The following is a 21,487-nucleotide window of genomic DNA, read 5'->3' as shown; positions in this document are numbered from 1 at the left end:
GGGGTCTTTTTCCCTTCATGTTTCATCAGGCCAGAGGGGAAGGGACATTGGTATGTGCTGGTATTCCTTCAATGTTCCTTAGCCAGGAAATAGTTGGAAGCATCCTGTGCCAGTTTAAAATAACCAGACAAATGCTATTCCTGGCTCAGCGTAGATGAGGATTCTTTGACTTGCTTTACTTCCAGTTATTTGTTTTGTTTTTTTTTTTCCCTCCTGCAGACCTCAGCTTCAGTCCTGGCAGAAGAACTTCACAAAGTGTGAGCATCCATTTCCTCTGGGATCTGGGAGGTGTTGCTGGCTTTCAGTGCCTGTCACCTTCCCTCCACTCACGTGCAGAGTGTATGGGAGGGACTGGTGAAGGAAATGTTGCTGTCCGTGCTTTTAACTTCTCATGAGATCAACATGGGAGCTGGGAAACGGCTTCCTACGGATTTCCCTTCCGTGCCTGGCCTCAGGTTTGGAGTTTGCTGCAGCTCTGAGCTCCAGAGAAAGCAGCATCCCCCTGCAGGGTCAGTGCAGCGTGCAGGAATGTGCGTGACCGTGAGAATTGCTGTTATTTGGGCTGTGGGGCTGTGCCAGGAGGTTTCTCCCTCTGGGAGATGGGGTGGGAGTTGTGTTTCAGAGCTAGGGAATGTCTAATAAATTTTTTGGCAAGCAGACAGCATTTAAAATGGAAAAGCTTTTGGACCCAAAGCATACAGTCAGCAGGATTTGGAGTAGGACCTGGACTAAAGGGCCAGGGTGTATTTTGGGTTTAGCCTGATGCTTCCATCCACATCTTCTGTTCTGATCTGTCACTGTTCCTCCCTTGTGCAGGATTGCAGAGAAGGACAAGCAGATAAAGCAGATGGAGGACTCATTAGGCAGTGAACGTGCCAACTTAACCAGCAAGGAGGAAGAGCTCAAGGTATAATAAAAGCCTGTGCAACTGCCAGCTGATCCAGAGAGAGGCTCGCTGGCTGCATGTACAAAATGAAGCCCCCAAGGCTGCTGTCTTTAGGTCTAGAAACAGCCTTTTCAGCTACAAGTCTGCTCTTGTAGGCAAGGCCAATGATAGATGCTGGGAGTGCTGTTGATAAGGAGACTTGAGGATTTTCCTTCAAAAAATCACCTGAAATATCACCCTGGAGAGTGAAACTACGTGTGTATTAACTGCAAATACATTTCTTTTTTTCCATCCTTTAGGTCTTACAGAATATGAACCTCTCCCTGAAATCAGAAGTACAGAAGTTACAGGCTCTGACAAATGAACAGGTAAAGCAGTTGTTTTGATTTTCCTCCCTTCCCAGTACCTGTTCTGTCATAAATGCAAATGCAGATCTGTTGGCTTTAAGCAAGCTCTGCTTAAGCACATTAATGGTGTGAGGCTTCCGGATTGGGCTAATATCTGATCCCTGCAGTTCTTAGAGCTGGTGGGAGCCAATTCTTCCCCCTCCTTCACCAGCAAAGTCCTGTACTTGGATATCCAAGTTACTGAACATTTTACTTGGATGATTAAGACTTTTTTAGGTGTAGAGTGCAGGACACTTCACAGGAGTGAACACAGCTGTCTGTGAATATGCAGGCCTGGATTTGCATACAAGATTCATAAACAGCCCCCAAAAAATCCCCAAAGCCCACAATTCCCCCTGCCTCATCACGGAGATGTTTTTAGAGCCAAACAAAATGCTGTCCCTGTGTTGCTGCTATGTGGCCTGTTCATTACAGAAGTGGAAATGAAGTGTTTAATTAGAGATAATCCCAGTTGTCAAATGAATCTCTTGGAGATATCTTCCCTTTGTATAATTGCATGCTTGTAGACTGGAGGTGTAAAAGTGCATGAAGACAAGCTCACTCCTCTCACTCTTGATTTCAGTCATGTGATAGGAGGCCAAATGACTTGTTCTAGCTTTTTAATATTGTGGAATGAAAGATTGATTGAATCATGTGATGTGTCCTAAGTCTGTGCTAATCCTCTTTATATCTAGGCTGCTGCTGCACATGAGCTGGAAAGGATGCAGAAAAGGTAAATAGCTCTGGGATTTGATAAACAATGTTTATCAGTCTTTTATGTTCTTTTCAATTATACTTTTTGTAAGACTTGGATGGGGAAACGTGTTTAACTGTTCTGCTGTGTCTCAGCATTCACATGAAAGATGACAAAATAAGAACTCTTGAAGATCAGCTTCGAGAAGAACTCACTCAGATTTCAAACACAAAAGAAGAATTCAAGGTAAGATACAGAACAGGTCTTTTTGTGCTTGTTTTCAGTAAGTTTTCCTGTCTCCAGAGGTTGTGAAGCAACTGTAGAACAGTGAAATAAAACTGACCTTTGTGTGCTTAGGTAAATTGCAGTATTGTGTTTGTAAGGCAGGAGCAATGTGAAATGTCACAGTAGTAGCAGCAGAGTGAGAGGTGGGACAGCACAAGTTAAATGCAGTGTCTGCAGCTGTGGAGAGAGAGGGCTTTGAATTCTGCAAGAGGAGGTTGTACAGTAAAAACTGTTGTGATTTCCCTGCATTCCACCTGCAAATGTGCCTTTCAAGGCCTTGGTGCTTTGTTTGGAGCCTTTGTTGCTTGGATTATCATGCCAAGCCTCTGTTTTCTGTCAGGCAATTGTAAAAATGCTTATTTTAACTCTGCCTCTTTCCACATTTTCTCATAAGGCTGCAGCTAAACTGCTGAAGCTTTTGTTCTGACATCTGGGGTCTGCACAGCAAAGCTGCTGCTTGTTTCTGGGTGCTGTGTGCAGACAGCAGCTTAATTCCTCCTTGCCCTCTGCCACCTTGGCCTTTTTCTTCTGAACTTGGGCTGTTAGAAGCAGCCCTGCTTCCCAAGAGAGGAGCTGACTCCTTCCCTTGAACTCCTTTAAAGCCCATGGTGGGTGCTGCTGCTCCTCTGATGTTTCTCGTGTGAGGTCAGTCCCTCTGAACCTCCCACTGTCACCTTGGTGAGTTTGCTGGTGAGGAACAGAGCGAGTGGGCAGTGGCAGAGGCAGGATGCTTTTGTAGGAGAAACCTCTGGAGTCTCCTGAAGCTCTTTGAAGAAGGTAGTAAACTTAGTTCTTGTATTAAAGTGACACTTTCAAAGAGGTTTTGATGAGAGTCCCTCGCCAAGGCTCTGTAGTTTCTCTCAGCTGTTAGAGGATAAGAGGAAAGAAGTTTGTTCAGTTCATGAAATAGGAAACAAAGTACAATTTCAGTTGATTTTTGGAATAAAGCTGTTGACTGAGTCTTCACTGAAGTATGTGCTGGGTCACAGGTGCATAAACAGTGTGGGAAGAGGTGGCAGGCAGGGATAAGTGGGCAGTTCTCAAGTTAGTGGCATTCTCAGGGCTTTCAGTGTGGTGGAACATTATAAAATGGTAGGTGAGGTGAAAATGAATGTGAGAAGGAATATGAGCATCCTTTTAGTGTGCTGGTTTCTGTAGTAACTGTTTCCCAGGAAAAAGGCCTTAGAGGTGTTGTGAATGGTTATGTGTGCTGTAATCATTTCAGTGCTAAGTAATGGCAAAAATCACCTGCAGGCAGTTCCAGCAGTTCTTGGGAGTGAATAGAGAACTGAATGCAGATCATCATCATCATCATGATGCAGAAATCCACAGTGTGCTCTCAGCATGAATATTATGTGCCCTGCTGCTTTCTCCTTCCTCCTCTCTTTGATCCCAAACAGAAACCAGACCAGTGCTATTCTAAATGCTTCCACCTAAGGAAGTGCTGCTTTTTTTCCCAGGCACATGAGAGAGGGAAAAGCCAGGTTCAAAACAGAGCAATGCATTTAATCCTCACTGTTGCTGTCCCTTCCTGCTTGTGTTTTCCCTGTAAGGCTTTGGGGCTGGGGCACAGTGTCCTGCTTTTCACTTTTGTAAAGCACCGAGCAAGTCTTTAAAAAGACAAAAAGCAATAATAGAGGAGGATTATAAAATACTGTCTGTTAAGAGCTGCTGTGACCATTGTATGGAGCAGGAATGCAGGAGGAGAGGCCAAGTCTGTTTGTCCTCCCCATCCACCTCTTCCCAGCCTTCAGTGGGACTGAGTGTGGAGCTGTGCAAATAATTTCTTGCTGTGCATTGAGGCAGCTGAAGGGAACTCAAAAAGGGGATCTTGGACCATTTGCTTTCCCAGATGAGTGTTTTATAAGAGGCAGTTATCAAATCTGAAAATGATGCTGCTTTAGGAGGAAAATGTGGTTTTTTTGAGCTTCTCACATTTGGTACTGTCTGATTCTCTGCCAGGGAATAAAGATGGTAACAGCTGAATTTCTCATGAGAACATAAGGACAATACTTTTGTCCTTTATAATACAGAAAAGCAAGACAGAGAAGGGAAGGACTCTTTGTAGTCTTGAAGCTTCCAAAGAACTCTCTGTAATGACTTCTGTGCTATTTAATTGTCTCTTTGCCATTATGGAAAAGCTGTATTCAGGCTCTGCAGTTCTGAACTGATAAAATGCTTTAATTTTCTTCCAGGTTCTGAAGGATCAAAACACAACTCTGCAAGCTGAAGTTCAGAAGCTGCAGACTCTCCTGTCTGAGCAGGTACAGCCAGTGTTTGCTGAGCTTTTATCAAGTATCTTCAGTGCTTTTAATTTCTTCACTATTTTTTCTTAACCTGGCTGTAGGCTGAGCAGGTTGATATCAAAACCTGATTCATTTTTAGGTATTTTCTCTTCTATGGAGGGTCAAGTAAGGCACTTGTGACTGTCTTGTAGACCTAGTCAGGAGTGTCCAAACAAAATCTGGATTTTTTTTTTTTTTTCCCCACTCCTGAAGACTCATATAGCTTAACACAAGCAAGAACTTATTTCTGCAACCACTCTGACCTTTGGAAATAGAGAACTCTTTACACTGTGATGTCTTTTGCCTCCTGTTCTGTATTTTTGCCCATGGCTCACCTGCTGCAGCCAGGCTGGTGCTCACAGGATGCTGCAGGTTCAAAGCTGTTGTGTTGTTGAGCTCCATCTCCTTTGGGATGTTTGCTGGGAGAGCCCATATGAGCATCCCTGACTTTGCACCATTGTGGAATGAGAAAACTTCCTGAAACACTGGAAGAAGACTGGCAGGACAGGAAACTTTTCCTGCACTCCTGTTAGCCAGGAGCTCCCTGTCTGCAGCTGCTCCCTTTGCTGTGGTGCAGACCCAGATCTGCAGCCCTTGCTCCCCTGGCTCTGCCTCATCTGCTGTCCTGTCTGAAACACTGGGGGTGATCTTTCTTGGAAGCTGGTTTATGTTTCCCATCTGGTTTCTCACAATGGGGTCAATGTTGAGAAATCATAATTGTTCTGCTGAGTGAGCCTCAGGTGGAGCTTGTAGTTCTGAGAAATGCTCAAAAGAGGCAGATTTTTAAGGTACTGAGCTGGCTGCAAGTTCATCAGTGTAAAACTCTCAAGGCATTTGGGCTGGATCTGTCCCTTCCCTGAAAGAATGACTTCTTTCCAGCATCAATTTTAAACATATGTGCCATGAGGACTTTCTCCCTTTCTTTGTTTTCTTTTCTGGATTAGTGTTGTAACCAAGCTTCTGGTTAAGTTGATGCTTTCCAGTTATTTGTTTTTTAAATCCCAAACCATTATTGATCTAATTAATGATGGCCTTATATTTTTTTCTCCATAGACAAACAAAGACTTGATAGAGCAGATGGAAAAAAGGTAAGAAACTTTGTTAGTTTTGAATCAGAGGCTAAAATAAAGATTTTGGTGGCAGTAAGGTTACTGTTGATAGCTAACTGCCTTCAAAGTTAAACTCTCTTTTTTCTTAATTTTCACTCTTGCTTTTTCAGCATGAGAGAAAGGGATGATAAAATCAAGACAGTTGAAGAGCTGCTTGAGGCAGGACTCATCCAGGTGGCTACTAAAGAGGAGGAGCTGAAGGTAAAATCCTTTGTATTATCTTTCAGTGGGGAAATAGAGATTAAGTGCTGTTGTGCAAAGTGAATGTTGGAGTGCTCATAGTTCAGTCTGAATTCCTTCTGATAGGAAAAGCACCTCGTGGAGATGAGGTTAAAACCTTTTCTCTAAGATAGACTAAGCATGAGCATCAGTGGGGTAGAGTAAATGCTTCTCTCTGCTAAGTCTAGGGCAGATTTTGTTAGGATGCCCTTTGGAATAATGGGAATATATTTCTAGAGCTGTACATTCGGCTTAATGTCCAACAAATCTCCCTTTAGGAAAGGGTGTTTTGTAAAAACTTGTTATTATAAAACTCCTGGGGTTTTTTGGCTTATTTGATAATCTGAAGGGTTAAGTGGATTATAAACTAGTGACATTTCTGGGATGGTGATAAAGTTGTTTTCCTTCCTGTTCATTTATAAAGAAAGTACTGATGAGAAGCCTGGAGAGCCAGTACAGAAATCCCTGTTTTGAGTTGGTTCTTGCTGGAAAGCTCTGTCCACCTGTGCATAGCCAAGACAATGCCTTCCCTTTCTGAAGGGAGCCCCTAAATTCCAGGGGCACTGCTGACACCCCTGTGCTGGGGAGGGGTTGTGAACCCTGAGTTACTGAGCAGCCAAAGCTGTGAGCACATCATGGACTCCTTCAGGGTGAAAAGTCCTCTGAGATCTTCGAGTCCAACCATTCCCCAGCACTGCCAAGCCCATCACTAAACCATCCCCAAGTGCCACATCCACATGGCTTTTAAATCCCTCCAGGGATGGTGGTATTTTGCAAGTTACTTGTTTGCAACAATAATTTTACAATTTTTTAATAATGCCAACAGTGATGTTTAGATTATGTGATCTTTATTCTTGTAGGGCCTTTCTGTACAAAGGCATCTTTGAATTCATACATATTTTGAATGTTGTTATTGACTCCAGAGTAGGATCTAAGCTGTTAAAGCCTATGGTGTTATATAAATTTTATTTGTGTTCCCAAAGTGGTGAGAAGCCTGTCTGTGGGAGAATCCCAATATAAATTAATGGGTTGTCCAAATGATGGGCTGTTACATTTGTTTTTCTGATCTCTCTGCTCAGTTGCAGCATTCCCACCTTGCTCTATAGCTGAGCTCTAATTTCCTATAAATTAGTGCCCACTCCAAGTTATCCATGGTTAATAATTAGTCTGTTGAATACTTTGGCTCCAACAGCTGCAGAGTAGGGGGGGGGGTCTCTTTCAGACTTTCAAAGTCTTTCACTTATTCTAAAAGAAATTACTTTTCTGTCAAGCTTAACACTATTTCCCCCCACAAATGAGGCTTTCATTATCTGTGTGTCTGCTTTCAAAGGCCCTGCGAACGGAAAATTCATCTCTGAGAAAAGAACTTCAAAGCCTGCAAATTCAGCAATCGGAGCAGGTAGTACTTTTCATCTAAAACTTTTATTACACCTAAACTCAATCTGAAAGAATCTTGCTGTGGTTGCAAAAGTCAAGGGAAGAAGGTGGAGATGCCTTTGAAGCCTGTTGGCAAAGCATCCTGTTTTCTTTCAGCGTTGGTCTGGGAGCTGATACCTCTGTCAAATATTTCCTTTGCAGCAGTGTCAGAAGCAGGGCAGATGTACAGGATGCACTCAGTGCTGGCTGGGGGTTGGTTTGAGTTTGCCATGCTCTGAAGTGGCTGTGGATCTTCTTTTCCAGAAGCCTGGAGCAGCAGGCATGGCTGGCAGGCAGCTTGTACTGCCTCAGCTTCATGATGAATATTTGAGCTTCCCAGGTGTCAATCCACACTCTGCAGGTGTCACTTATCCCCCTTCTCCTTGTGTCTGAGCAGTGACACTGTCACAGTGTTGTCACTTTTGATGTGCTGATCAGGAGGTGCCTTTCCTTGACATCCAGCTCTGCTTGGACACCTCAGGAGGGCAATTAGTTCCTGGAAAATCATTTATGGGAGAGGGGAAGCACAGTGACCCTGAAGAGATGTACAGTAGTGTCAGTATTAAAGGGTAGCTGATGAATGCTGGGCCTGAACCTCACCCTCTCCTGCTAATGATGCTGTGGGTTTGCTTTTGTTTTCCTGGAACTTGCAGCAAGCTTAGTATTTTTGGTTTGCCAGGAACTGGAGACTGACAGCTAATTTTCTCAGGAGCAGCCAGACAAATAAAATCATTAAGCTGCTACATAGTTCATCCAGTGCCAGAGAGCTCCAGCTCTCTATCCTCACCCCTCCACATTCACAGATTGTTCTGTTTTTCCTAAGATGAAGCTCTGTTTTTAACAGGTTTCCTTCCAATCACTGGTGGAGGAACTGCAGAAAGTGTAAGTTACTTCACAGATATAATTTCTGATTGTTAATTCTCTCTGTCTTTATTCCATGACTACAAGTGTATTGCTTCCCTGAAATGATTGGCTTTTAACTGAGTGCAGTGTGTTTGTGGCAGGAAGCATTTTCATTTTTGAAACATGTCACACCAGATCAATACCTGCTGAAAATCCAGTTGCTTCTCTGCTAAGCAGTTAATTTCATAAACCTGACTTTGACTAGGTGAGGAATTGCTCTGATTTGTCAGATAATAATTTTTGTTCAGTAGGCACTTAAGAAGGAGTGGGGTTGTCCCCTGTGTGTGTGTTTTAAGTTGATAAATATTTTACTGGAATGTCCAGTGAAGGCTGATTTTAAGTGTGTGTCTTTCCAGGCACTCTTGATATCTTAATTTGCATTGTTTGACTATAATTGGTTTAGCTTGTGAACTACAGGTTATACAGAGCCAACAGGTTCTGCATTAGTCCCAGTCTTACTCTTCCAATTTATTCTTCTTGCCTGGTCCCACTGTGGATCCCTGAGGCTGGTGATGTGATATGATAGCAGAACCAAATTTCCTATATTTGCTTGAGTGGCACATTTTTTTTCAGCCAGCTCATGTTATTTTTTTGCTCTTTTTAAGGATCCACGAGAAAGATGGAAAAATAAAATCAGTGGAAGAACTCCTACAAGCTGAAATCTTAAAAGTAGCAAGCAAGGAGAAGACAGTTCAGGTATCTCTGTGCAATCCCTGCCTTCCTTTCTGTGTTGATGCCACAACCACATTTGTTTGTTACTGCCTGGCATTCTACAGTGATCGATTTGTAGCATCCATTTTTGTGGCGTTTTTGTGTTTCCATTGTCCAACCCTGTCTTGTTTTGTCATTGAAAAGGCTTTGACACAGGAAATAGAGGCTCTGAAAGAAGAAGTAGGAAATTCCCAGCTTGAGATGGAAAAACAGGTAAAATACTTTAGTGCCAGCAGTGTGAACCAGCCTTGCCTTGGATGTGCTGCTCACTCGTTTCTGTTCTGTTCTGTTTCACTGGTCAATGTCATTGGGCAAGGAACTTTTTAATGCTGGAGCTACACTGTTCTTGGATATAAAGCCATAAAAATGTAGGATAAGTAGTGCTGTCCTTCAGAAACCACACACCTCTGGAAGCCTGAGCTTTTTTGATTATTAGTATGAAATTTGGCAAGAATTGCTATAGCTTAATGCATTGCAACATCAGCTCTGCCTGGGCACACTGTCACTGCAGTAAACATGAAATCCTTGGGGGCTGGCAACTTGGAAATTTCGAGTGCTGAAGTTACTGCTCCTGTTGTTGGCCTTTCTGTGTTGCTGGAGCAATACTACAAGCCCAGATATTTTCTGGTTTCCAGGTAAACCAAGGACTGTTTTCTTTCCCAGTGCCCAAAAAGAGTTCAGTCTTTGGCACAGTCAGTTTTACTTTAGCTATCAGGAATGCAGGGATGGAGGAGTTATGGGCTTCTTTGGCATGATTGCTGTCTGGCATCCAAAACAAGGGAAGCCCACGTTTCCTTAGGGAGCCCATTGTGCAGGCAGCTTAATCCATCGTGCTGTCAGGAAGTTTGCTTGTTTGTGTGGGTTGTGTTTTTGGTCTGCACTCTTTTCAGTCCCTTTAGCTACATTCCAACTTGTCACTCCCTTCTCAGTGTTAGAGTTTTGTCCTTTTTTAGGCAAAGCTTCACAGAATGTGTTTCCGTCTGGGGCTTTTCCTCCAAAGCAAATTTCCAGGACCTGAGGGAGTTATTTGTGTGTATTTCCTTCCCTGGAACTGTCAGAGTCTAGAAAAAAAAAATGCAATTTAGGTTTGCTGTTTCTGGAATGCTCTGTGAGGGATGCTTGCTCCAAAGGTGATGTATCTGTGCACCTTTTGGTCTCCTGCAAGCAGAAGAGAGATTTTTGGGAATGTCTGAAATTCCTGCCATGTTGTGGCAGAGGATTAAGAAATAACTATGTCAGGCTTTCACACACCATTCAAAAGTAACATTCTCACTAAATCTTACATCTTCAATCCATATTCAGCCTTAGAATAGGAATTTAAGGGAGTGCTGAATTTTCAGAGAGCACCCAAAAAACACTTCCTTATGCAGAGGTCTCAGTGGCCAGGGCTGATCTCTGTAGTTGGAGCTGCAGCTGCCAATGAGGTGGTGGTGGTCACAGTCACTCTCTGTTTCTTCCTCTGTGTCTCCTGTGGGCCTGCTTCTTGTTCCCATTTGCACTGTTTCCTTTGCTGCTCTGGAAGTCATATTTTAAATGTGGGGAATGTAAATAGTTGGAGACACTTGGTGCCTTGTAATTTTAGAAAGTGTGTTCATGCTTACTGCAATAAACGGTGCCTATTTTGATAATGTCTGACAGCTTTTCCCTGTTTCTTCATAGAGCAATTTTTAGCATTTATGTGCCTTTTCCATGTTTGTTGAACTGAAGTGCTGATTATTTTCTTTAGGTGACAATAACATCACAAGTCAAAGAACTTCAGACTCTGTAAGTGCAGTTGGTAATGTCTCATCTGCCCTGTGCACCCCTTACTGACCCCTTAAATCCAAGTCAGGATGGAGGGATGTAGGCAAAGCACGGTGGAAAACCTACTTTAGTAATATTTGAGCTTTAAGGGTGGGGAAATGATCAGTCAGTCCCTTGTATCCCCAGCTGGGGAGGGGCAAGGAAGTATTTTTGGGTGAGGAGAGCACACATTTGTGAAACCCCTGCAATGTGTCAGCACAGAGTTGGCTTTCACTTAATGAGCAATGCCATTGATCAAGGGCATCTCCTGCTAAGCCAGGCTGAAGTAGAAGTGTTCACACGTTGATTTTTAGTGGGTGTATTGTACTTGTGCCTTTGATCACAGGTGCTGCTTTTGTTAGGTGCTGCAAAGCATAGGATGTTTTATTTTCAGATGGATGAAAGAGCAGGGGGTTTATGCTGTGTGTCTGTGTTCAATGGCACAGGTTGAAGGGGAAGGAAAAGCAGTTGAAAACCATGGAGGCCTTATTGGAAGAGAAGGAGAAAGAGATTGTTAAGAAAGGGGAATGTCTGCAGGTAAGCTGCTTTAATATTCTGAAGGGAAATAAGTTCTGTTGCAGCATTTCTGGCTGGGAAAAATAAATTCACACATCTAACCTTGCTTTTTATCTATCCAAAGGGTCAGAAGGACACAATTGCACAACTAACCAGTAAAGTTCAGGAGCTGGAGCAGCAGAACCTGCAACAACTCCAACAGGTACAATCTGCAGAGTGGATGTAGTTTGGGAGTACTGCTTGGTTGAACAGGAAGCTGTTTTTTCTCCTCTACCTCACACAGAGGATTTGCATTGGCTTCGACTTAGAGATGTTTTAAATCCTACTTGACTAAGCTGTTTACAATGCAGAGAGCCCACTAGTTCAGCTGTCTTCATCCAAAACAAGTTTTACATGGATAGCAAGTTCTGGGAGGTTGTAACTGGGATGATACTGTGCATAAAGAGGAGCTTTGGTGGCCTGAGAGCCTTGGAGCTCACAGACAGTCCCAGCTGTGTCCCAGCCACCTCCTTGCCAGGCTGAAGCAGCATCTCTGCAGGGCTCTGGACATGCAGGAACTTTGGCTGTAACTGAATGTAACAGCATCTATTGAAGTGGTCAGGCTGTGCTGTGATTCCTTCCTGCCTTTCCTTGGGGCTGGAATATTTTGACTTTTGATTTCCTGCACTGGAGAGCAGACAACTGGATAACCTCGAAGCCAGGTGTTACATAATGGAAGAATTTTTCCAATAAGGTGGTATTCTGGCTCAGTTTGGATTTTTGTTGATAGTGAAAGGAGGAGGCCGAGTTGAACTTTTATTTTGGGTGGATGTCTAGACACAGACATTTATCCCAGGGGAAAGATGGAATGGAGAGCAATTGGCTGGTGCAAAGTTTGGGATGCTTGGTGTTAGCTCTGTTTCTGAAATCCATTAAGTGTTTAAATATTCTTGGAGCAATGCCTGAAGCAAAATTCCTGATACTTCTTTGGCAAGTGTCTTGCAAGCTGTGTGCTGCCCCTTCTCATGCAAAGAGCTTCTGTTAACTTGAAAACTGTGCCATCAAAATGAGACTGGAATTACTTTTTCAGGTACCTGCTGCATCCCAAGTCCAGGACGTGGAGAACCTGTGAGTATGCAGAGTAGCAGCTCCTCAAGTGCCTGCTGGGAATATGCATTGAGTTTCTCTTCAATTGGAATGTTTGAATTGGTGTCAGGAATTTCATGGGCTTTGTTAAAATAAGCTGTTAGTGCCGGTGGCTGGAGCCCTGCCTGAGCATCCCTGCCCTGGGCTGTGCTGCTCACACACTGGGAATGTGCACCCAGGGCTCTGTTAAGCAGTGGAACTGCTGCTGCTTCTCATGTCTAGTGCTAATTTCTCCTTCTGTTCAGCATGTTTAAGGGCTGCAGTGCCTGTGGCTCAGTTGGTAGCAGCAGCGAGCAGATCCGGTTTGTGCCATTTTCAGGCTGAGATGCAACAGCCAATTCTCCAGCTCCTGTTTTATGGAGAAATGCTGCCAGGCTTTCCTCTGTTTTCACTCTGCTTTGTCTGGCTGCTCCAAGTCAGAGGAAGGTTGTATGAGACTGTGCCAGACCGTGCTCTGTCTTCAAAGCAGCTCCTGGGATGTGCTGGTGTCCCAGCAGAGCTCCAGCACAGCCGTGTGTGGTACCTGAGGCAGCCTCGACACACAAAATGTGTTTATCTTCTTCTGCACAAACTGTCCCAGTTTGAGTGTCTGTCCCTTTTTAGCAGAAATTCTTGCTTAAACATTTTTTTTCTCTACTTGAGCCCTTTCTCCTTACTTTCTAAACCATCTCTGCAGGTTGAAAGGGGAGGAAGAACAAATGAAGAAGCTGAAAGCTATGGTGGAAGAAAAAGAGAGAGAAATTGCAAGCCAAGTAAAACAGTTACAGGTAAAGTTTTGATAGAAACTTTTGTTGAGGAGTGTGTATATAATGAGTGTAGATCTCTATTTATACATGAGTATATATTGCCTTTTTTCTTTCAACAGGATATGCAAAAAGAAAATGAATCTTTCAAAGCTCAAATACAGGAATTAAAGCAGGAGAACTGCAAACAGGTACAACTTCTAACTGCAATGTTACTGAGTGAAGTGAGAAGTGGGTGGTGGTAGCTTGCATAGATGGCATGGAAAACCAGGAATTGTACTGCCCATGGAAATCCAGGGACACCTTTGGGGTTGGGTTGCACTGAGCCAGCTTTTCTGGCTGTTGCATATCTATTCCTGCTTCCTTTTATCATATGGATTTGCAGCCTTGTGCTCTCTCTTATGCCTGCTGTGTTCCCTCAAAGGCCCAGAGTGCAGCTTTCTGGTGTTGCAGCAGTGCCTGGTGAACAAGGCAGATCCTGCCTTTGCTGCTGCTCTGCTCCTAACAAGTCTCTGATCTCTTTGTAGGCATCTCTGGCTGTCCAAAGTGAGGAGCTTCTGCAAGTGTGAGTACTGCCAGGAGTTGAATGCATTAGAGAATTGATTCAGTTCACTTACTTGCTCAGGGAATTTAGAAATAAATGCCAAATGTACGATATCAGAGTATGCGAAGTGGCCAGTAAAAAAAAAAAAATAAATAAATTACTGTCTAATAAAAGTTGAGCATGGGAGATTGTGCTCACACTGCTAATCCTCAGGTGTAATCTCCTGCAGACAGACAGTGCTGGCAATATGTTGTGCCCACCGTAGAAATAAGCCTTGATTGATATTATTTTGAATGCATTCCAGCTCAGCTGTATGGCTGAAGAGTTAAATGTTGGTGTTTCAAGCAAAAGTGACAGGCTTTTTTCTTGGAACTTCAGCTTAGCAGAGGGTTGTTCCTGTTATAAAATCATCTGGAAATCTCTTCCAGGGAAAATCTCAGGGGTAAAAGTGTGTTATAATGTGGGGCTGAAGCACATTAAATAACTATGTGGAAGCTAATGCTATATTGTGCTAAGCAAATTGCCACTGTCATGCATTTTTGGCTGGCAGAATTATTTGTCTTTCAAGCGAAATGACTTACAAATTGTGGATTAGGTGCTTGAAAGGGAACACTCTCATCCAGCAGGCAGTGCCTGTTCTGTGCTGCTGTACTGGCGTGGGCTGGCTGACTCTACCCTCAGCTAATGTGTTGCCTTTCCATGGCCTTGATGAATGTGTGCAGATGCCTGTTGTAGGCAAACAACAGCTTTACAATGGGTTTGCTCAGGCAGAGAGGTTCAGGGAGCAGTGGGAAGCAGGCGATGCTGCCAAGTCAGTGAAAACAGCTTTTCAGAGAGAGCGTGTTGCTGGAAGGGGGAAGGCAAGTTAGTGTGTGGGAAAGGGTGTCAGTGCTTCACTGGAAATGTCTTCAATGTCTCCTGACTTGTTTGTGGTTCCCTTTGTTAATTCAGGGTTGCAGGCAAAGAGAAGGAAATTGCCACTCTCCAGAGCGAGCTCGCCTCTCAGAGAAATGCTTTTGAGCAGCAGAGGAAAAAGAACAACGTAAGGAAATTCTTCCCCCACCACCCTAGAAAATCCCCCAAAACAACCAAAGCCGCGTTCCCAGCACTCCTCGAGGCCTGGGGCGTTTTGCAGAGAGTGTTTCTGACAGCTGTGTGCTGTATTGTGTCCCCGGGCACCCCTTTCCTCTTGGAGTGACTCGGCACACCTGACTTCACTGCTCAGAGCTGTGTCAGCTCCTGCACAATCTGTTGATTGGATGAGAGCAGGGAGACTTGCTAGGAGACACATCCCACAGCAAGTTCTTGGATTTGGCTTCAAACCTTGTTAACCCTGTTCAGAAACTTGTCCTTTGCCAAGGGCAGGGAGGGTGGGAGGAGGAAAGGTGCAGAACTGCCAGAGCACAGCTGCTTGTGTGTGGACGTGGGGTGAGGCATTACCTTCAGATCTGGCTCTTCCCATTCCTAGGAGTGACTGATCCTGATGTTCCAAAGGAAGTGAAGGACTGAGCTTTCCTTCACAACAGCTGCTGATGGTGCAGTCTGGGTTGTTTGTAGATGGAATTAAAGATTGTATCTTCCATCACAGAGCTGTGGAGTTACTTCCTTGGAATGCATTACCTGTGCAGGGCAAGGGCATGTTGTCTTTAAAGTTACATGGAAGGAAGTTAAAATACAGGGTATTTCTCACCTGTCTCTCCTTGATACCCTGTAAAATCCAATGAATTCCAGGCAATAAACTTGATTTCTTAATAGTCAGACAATCTGAGGAAAGTGCACAAGGAAAATATTGAGAACTTTTGAGCAAGGAATGCTGTTTAAGAGCTGAAATAAAGTAGAGAGAAAGAGGCTGAGTAGTCTCAGAAGACAGATGAGCTGGAAAGGTAGAACAGTTTCCTGTGGATTCACAAGGTCTGAATTCCCCTTGTGCTGCAGGCAGAAGTCTGGCTGCTGCTAAAAGCACACCAGGCCTGTATGTCCCAGCTTTTTCTCAGTTTTATCCAATGTTGTGTTTATATCCTGTGAACAGCCCTTAGGATTGTGAGCAAATAGAAGTGGTAAAGCAAAACTAGTGTAGGTGCTTGCTAGGCTTTTGTTGAATTTAAAATGCAACCTTTCCAAAATAGCCCTTTGCTAAAGGAGATTTGCTCTGAGGGTTGGAAAAAATTAAATCTAAATCCCAAGCACTGTAATCTCCTCACTGCAAGGCCCCACCATCCTTCCTAGAGAAGAGCTGGGAGGCTGCTCTTAGAAGAGCTCAGCCTCTCACCGATTGTGTTGCCATCTTGTGGAGTACACGTTTGACGACCTCGCCAAGAAAGACACGGGAGCAGGGCACCGTGGATCTGGGATGTGCTTCACCACTGCTGAAATCCCAGAGCCTCCCAGGAGGGCTGCAGAGCACCAAGGCAGCTTTCTGTGGGTGCAGTGGAGAGAGAGAGCTGCACACCCTGAGCTGTGTGTTCCCAAAATCAGCCCGTGCAGTGTGGGCTGGGGTCTGGTTGCAGGATCAATGTGCACACCTCCATGTCTCCTGGGTCCATGCTGGGTTCTGCACTGCCACATGCCTAACACTCTGTTGTGTAATCTGTGGTTTGGTGTCTGTGTTCCTCACTACTTTTGGAAACTTCCTTCTTTCTTCTTACAAGTGCAGTCAAAGTGTGTGGGGTCGCTGTAGTGATGACACTCTGCAGTAATATTTGCATCAGTTTTGGAAATGGGGGCAGGTTGGGCAGAAATTGGCATTTTTCCCCCCCACTTTTTATTCAGACTCTTTGAACATCACACTTGTTTTTGCTAGTGTATGTCATACTCCCCAGCAAAATCACCTTGCAGTAACCAGCATTTAAATGCAAATGGTGGAATGTAATGCGAATTATTTCTCTGAAGTAAAAGCGAAAACATTTTGAATATTGGCTGAACTGAAATCATTCTTTCTAAAAATGATTAGGACCTTCGGGAGAAAAACTGGGAAGCAATGGAAGCATTGGCATCAACTGAAAAATTGCTGCAGGACAAAGTGAACAAGACTGCCAAGGTTGTAATGTTGACTGCTAGAAATGATGCGTTGAGCTAGAAGCAAATCTGCAGCTGGTTTTTTAAGTGAAATGGAGACATTTAACTTTTACTGCAGTTTAAGTATAATCTCTTCTGAGTGATCATTCATATACTTTCACCTCTGCTTCTTCCTGTTGTCTTTAGGTTGTTTGTTTTTTTGGTTTTTTTTTTTTTTAATGGTTAGTTTGTGGGCATGCTGACTTTTGATTTCTGTTTGCATAATTAATTGTTAGAGCTGTCGTGAATGTTTTTGATTTGTGGGGAGCTCCAGATTAAAAGCTGTGCTGGTGAGCAACCTGCTTTCTTCTACTGGGCTTTAGCTATGCTTGAACAAATCTGTTGGACCTGAGAAGAACCAGGATTAAATTATTATTACTATTATTATTATTACTACTAAAAAACCTGGGAGCTTCTCAGAAAAATGATGTGCCCACAACTGTGAATTTCCTCCTTGAAGGCGTGTGAAGCTTGACTATTAGACCAATGTTCAAAATGATACAGGGTGTGAATTGCTCTGAAAGGAGCTTGTGTTTGCTGTGGGCCTGATTCAGTGTTCATTGCCACTGTGCAGAACTCAAAAAGCATCCAGCTAACTCTTAGAACACCAGTCAGGCAGCCAGGAGCAGAGGAGCTCTGGTTTGGGGTTGTGTGTCTGCATTTTGGAGCTGTCTCTGCTCTGTGAGGAGCCTGTCCCTGCTCTGCTGTGTGTGCTAACACCTGCCTGCTTTCTCTTGCAGCTGGAAACCTTCAGCCTTTAGCCACTTCATGGTGCCTCTTAAATTGCTGCCAACTAACACACTTAGCACAGCCTCACCACCTAATGTCTCCTGTGTGTTTCTGTCTCTGAATCTCAACCTGCTCATGCCACCAGTCCCTTGCTGTAAAGGGTGATATTTGCACCACTTAATCAGTGGCTTGTCTGAAACTTCAACACCCAGAATCTTCCATCTTGTCCCATACCTACTGTATTATAAAAACATCAAATTAAAACCCCTTCACCATGTGGAAGCACACACTTCTGTTTCACTACACACCCGTGATTTTAACTCCATCACTCTAATTTGGAGCCTTCTCCAAGGCCTCAAATCAAAAGCAGTGTTCTGCAGGGGGTCAGTGCCAAAAAGCACAGAAAGCTCAAAAATCCCAGGTTTCTGGGATCCAACACCTTGCAGCAGAGGAGCTCAGAGCAGCCAGGCAGTAGCACTGATGCCAAAGGGAAAAACCACCCCAGATATCATTGGAGGATTTGGCTGAAAGCTGCCCTTCTGTGCAGTGTTTCAGGCTTTCTACATTCAAGTTTTAATGGGAGCCTGAGTGTTGTATGGCTAAACTAACCCAACCTGCCACAAGCACAGCAAGAACGTGTCCTGTGGCTGCTCTGCTTTTAATGTTAAATGCATGGAAGGACAGACCTGTGGTGCCTGTGGCTCTGGGTATTTTTAATTGTAGAGCACTAACAACTAACTGGAGATTGTCACACAGCTCTAATAATTATTTCCCATTGCATCCAGGGTTGGGAAAAGAGGATGTAAGTGGCTTCCTCTTTAGTAATGTTTAAAAGTCTTACTTTCTTGGCCTGGTTCAAATGTGCATTAACACAAAGTTTCCTTTTGATTTTAATTCTCTGCTTTTGATGTGATGACGTTACCTTCAGTGATGTTTTTTTCACGCTTAAAATTATTTTAAAAGTACGGATTAAATAAAATAAAAACAGTTGATTGACCGAATTATTTGATTTGGAGCTCACTTAACTTGAGTGGCAGGGCTGGTGTGATCTATGGATGCAGTTACTCAGCACAGTGCAGTTTGTGTTGTGGACAAGTGAACAATGGTGTAATTTCTGTACAAACAAGTTAGATTGGAGGAGAACCTCAGCAAATAAAAGCTAAAGGGAGAACAAATGTGAATTCTGAAGCAATTCAGTGCCCATTTCTGAAGCAATTTACTGGCAATTTTAGAGACTGTAGCACCTTTCTGACTTAGAGAAAAATAGACTTCCTGGGTTAAGTCAATGGCTGTAGGCAGAGGAGAGGCTGTTGCCAGGTGGGTGAGGGTGGTGCCCAGTCTCACCTGTGCCCTCCTCTTGCTTTAGGAGAAGCAGCAGCATTTGGAAGCTGCCGAGGTGGAGACACGCCAGCTCCTCCAGAAGCTCTTCCCCAAAGTCTCTCTTCCTTCCAACATGGTAAGAGAAGTGACTCTTCCTAACCTCCTGCTGTGCTGGGCAGTCCTGGAGTGTTTCCTCACATCCCCTCTATCCCAAGGTTTTTGCAGTGGGATGAGAGTGTCTCTTGCTGGTGATGCCTGTACTTGCACAGGGAGGCAGAGCTGCAGATAGGTTGCTTCAAGAAGTGTTAAAAGAGCAAAATAAAAGTTACTGCCTTGTGGTTTTTATGCTCCAACATCTGATTTACTTGTCTGTGTTATCATGTGTCTCACTGAGATAGTAAATTTTCAGGGGTGGATAATGCCTGGTGTGTTGCTCACTGTCTGGCACAATGGGGTTCTGTATATTCCCAACCTTTCCAGAGGAGCTGCAGTGCCTCAGTGACAGTTCATACAATTTAAGGGGGGTTTATTTTGTTCCCTAGCACAGATTTCCAATTTTATATTTTTGGTGGCTTTTAGTGGTTTGCAAGGAAAATGCCTTGAGTTCACGGGGTTCAGATGGGGTGAATAACATTAAGTGAGTCTGAAAAAATTGGTGCATTTCCTTTATAACCTCCAGAAGTTTTGAATATTCATACTTAAAATTGTTCCCAAATGTGCTAAAGTAGGTGTCCTGATGAAGCAGTCTTTTTTAAAAGACTTTCTGTAAGGTTATAAAAGAACCTTCTTAGAGTTACACAGCATCTGCTTGAAGTGCTCAGGGATTTTGGGAAAGATTCCTTTAAATCTTCGAATGTTTATGCAGAGCCCTGACACTTGCAGGGAGTCCTGTGTCACCCAGCTGTATTTCAGCTCATCCAGGCCCCCCTGAACTCTGTGTGTGTCTCATCACCTCGTGCTCCTGGCTTGCTGCCAGCTGTGTGTGAGCTCCAGGAGCTTGGGGCACTGAGACACTGCTCCCTCAGCCTGCACTGGGGAGCCAGATGTGCTGAGGAGGCTTCTGAGGTTATTCAGCCTTTAATGAATGATTTCCCAACAGAGCCACAGCGAATGGATATGTGGGTTTGAAAAGATGGCTAAAGAATATTTAAGAGAGGCTTCAGGATCTGAAGATGTCAAGGTAGGCACAAAAGATGGACAGCTGGTGTGTGGCATGATGTATTTGTCCAGAATAAATCTTACAAATTGTGCTGTGGGTTGGGAAATTCAGACAAGTCACAAGAAAATTGTTTTATATTAATTCTATAATGGTTTGGGTTAAAGATTATGCAGTTCCAACCCCCTGCCTTGCCCAGGGATGCCACTCACTAGACCAGGTTGTTCCAAGCCTCCACCAGCCTGGCCTTGAACACTTGCTGAGATGAGTCAGCCACAGCTTCCCTGGGCAACCTGCTGTTTTAGATATTTACAAAAATGTCTTTGCATCTTTGATAAGTACCTTGTGGAATTGTGAGCTCCTGAAACTGAAAATCCCCACTCTCTTTTTTTAAGTAATGGGGTTTTTTGGAGTAACTCAGTTTGTGATTGGGTATTGAGAGTTGTAGGTGAACACTGCACTTGCTGTTGTGTTTTCATGGGTTGGAAAGACAGACCTGCCCAGGAGTGATACCAGCTTGTTGAAATAAGATGAATAGAACTGAAATCCATTCACTGAGATGTGACTCTTGTGGTCCCTTTCCTCCTTTGCCAGGCTATGGAGCAGAAGTTGAAGGAGGCTGAGGAAATGCACATCCTGCTGCAGCTGGAGTGTGAAAAATACAAATCTGTTCTGGCAGAGACAGTAAGTGAGATGCCTGGTCACCTCTGTGATGTTCCAGCTGCCTTTCTTCTGCTCTGAGCTTTCAAATCCCTCTCTCTTCTTAGGAGGGCATTTTACAAAGGCTACAGAGGAGTGTGGAAGAGGAAGAAAGCAAATGGAAGATAAAAGTTGAAGAATCACAGAAGGAACTTAAACAGGTATTTCTGAAGTTGTTTTTTTTTTCCTCAGCAGCCAGGCAGGTTCTGCTTGAAGTCACAGAGGGTGTCTGAGCTCTGTGAAGGCAGGTGTGGAACAGCCCTGGCTGCCTGGTTTGATGTGTGCATGATCAGGGGATGAAAAAGGTGAAGCCTGCAACAAGTATAATAGGAATAGTTCCTCACATCAGTGGTATTTTGGTGCTGTGATACTTAGCTTCATGTAAAGGCTGGGTTTTCATTTTTGAAAGAATATATTTCTACTAAAGAGACTGAAAAATGGAGGATTTGTTGATACCTTTAGATTTATGTCACTATTTCTGTTGCCATTATTACAGAAGCAAGAAAAATAAACAGCACAGGTATAAAGTCTTTCTCCATTATGATAAATTTGTGTCACAGTCACAGAATCAAAGAGGTTTGAGTTGGAAGAGACCTTAAAGTTGATCCAGTTCCAACCTCTGCCTAGGAAGGGACATCTTCCACTATCCCAGATTGCACCAAGCCCTGTCCAAGCTGGCCTTGGACAGTTCCAGGGATGGAGAGTCCTTTGCAGCTGCTGCAGGAAGCAAACAAATAATAAGTAATAATATAAATGCTGATGGGATAGGAAGCCAAAGATTGAATGTACAAGTGTCCCATTAATGTGCCCAGGAATATATCTTTTTCTGATCCTGGTAACTTGGACTCTATTTTTACTGGTTTTTTTCCCAAGTATATTTGTGAGCAGATATGGAGTCTCTGTGCTAAAATTGAAGTATCATAGA

The 21,487-nt window shown here is 43.7% G+C and overlaps 1 protein-coding gene across 17 annotated transcripts in view; it reads left to right on the top strand.

Moving 5' to 3' along the window:
- Window positions 1-21,487, top strand: part of KTN1 (kinectin 1) — a 74,703-nt gene that overhangs the window by 41,773 nt on the left and 11,443 nt on the right. For 9 of the 17 annotated variants that reach the window (XM_088166380.1, XM_014871425.2, XM_014871427.2 and 6 more), the window contains 25 exons: window positions 220-257; window positions 817-907; window positions 1,186-1,254; window positions 1,968-2,005; window positions 2,122-2,212; window positions 4,447-4,515; window positions 5,590-5,624; window positions 5,756-5,846; window positions 7,195-7,263; window positions 8,125-8,162; window positions 8,789-8,879; window positions 9,039-9,107; window positions 10,621-10,658; window positions 11,123-11,213; window positions 11,317-11,394; window positions 12,262-12,299; window positions 12,994-13,084; window positions 13,183-13,251; window positions 13,588-13,625; window positions 14,556-14,646; window positions 16,555-16,641; window positions 18,754-18,843; window positions 19,807-19,887; window positions 20,458-20,547; window positions 20,631-20,723. In XM_088166380.1, coding sequence (XP_088022506.1) covers window positions 220-257; window positions 817-907; window positions 1,186-1,254; window positions 1,968-2,005; window positions 2,122-2,212; window positions 4,447-4,515; window positions 5,590-5,624; window positions 5,756-5,846; window positions 7,195-7,263; window positions 8,125-8,162; window positions 8,789-8,879; window positions 9,039-9,107; window positions 10,621-10,658; window positions 11,123-11,213; window positions 11,317-11,394; window positions 12,262-12,299; window positions 12,994-13,084; window positions 13,183-13,251; window positions 13,588-13,625; window positions 14,556-14,646; window positions 16,555-16,641; window positions 18,754-18,843; window positions 19,807-19,887; window positions 20,458-20,547; window positions 20,631-20,723 — 1,764 coding nt within the window. The remainder of the gene's footprint in view (window positions 1-219; window positions 258-816; window positions 908-1,185; window positions 1,255-1,967; window positions 2,006-2,121; window positions 2,213-4,446; window positions 4,516-5,589; window positions 5,625-5,755; window positions 5,847-7,194; window positions 7,264-8,124; window positions 8,163-8,788; window positions 8,880-9,038; window positions 9,108-10,620; window positions 10,659-11,122; window positions 11,214-11,316; window positions 11,395-12,261; window positions 12,300-12,993; window positions 13,085-13,182; window positions 13,252-13,587; window positions 13,626-14,555; window positions 14,647-16,554; window positions 16,642-18,753; window positions 18,844-19,806; window positions 19,888-20,457; window positions 20,548-20,630; window positions 20,724-21,487) is intronic. The other 8 variants (XM_014871431.2, XM_014871429.2, XM_088166384.1 and 5 more) reach the window with 3 other exon arrangements.

This window comes from Sturnus vulgaris, chromosome 6, assembly GCF_052056855.1.
Source record: "Sturnus vulgaris isolate bStuVul1 chromosome 6, bStuVul1.hap1, whole genome shotgun sequence".
Taxonomy (NCBI): domain Eukaryota; kingdom Metazoa; phylum Chordata; class Aves; order Passeriformes; family Sturnidae; genus Sturnus; species Sturnus vulgaris.
Note: the sequence above shows the minus strand (reverse complement) of the source record. Positions and strands in the feature narration are given on the sequence as shown.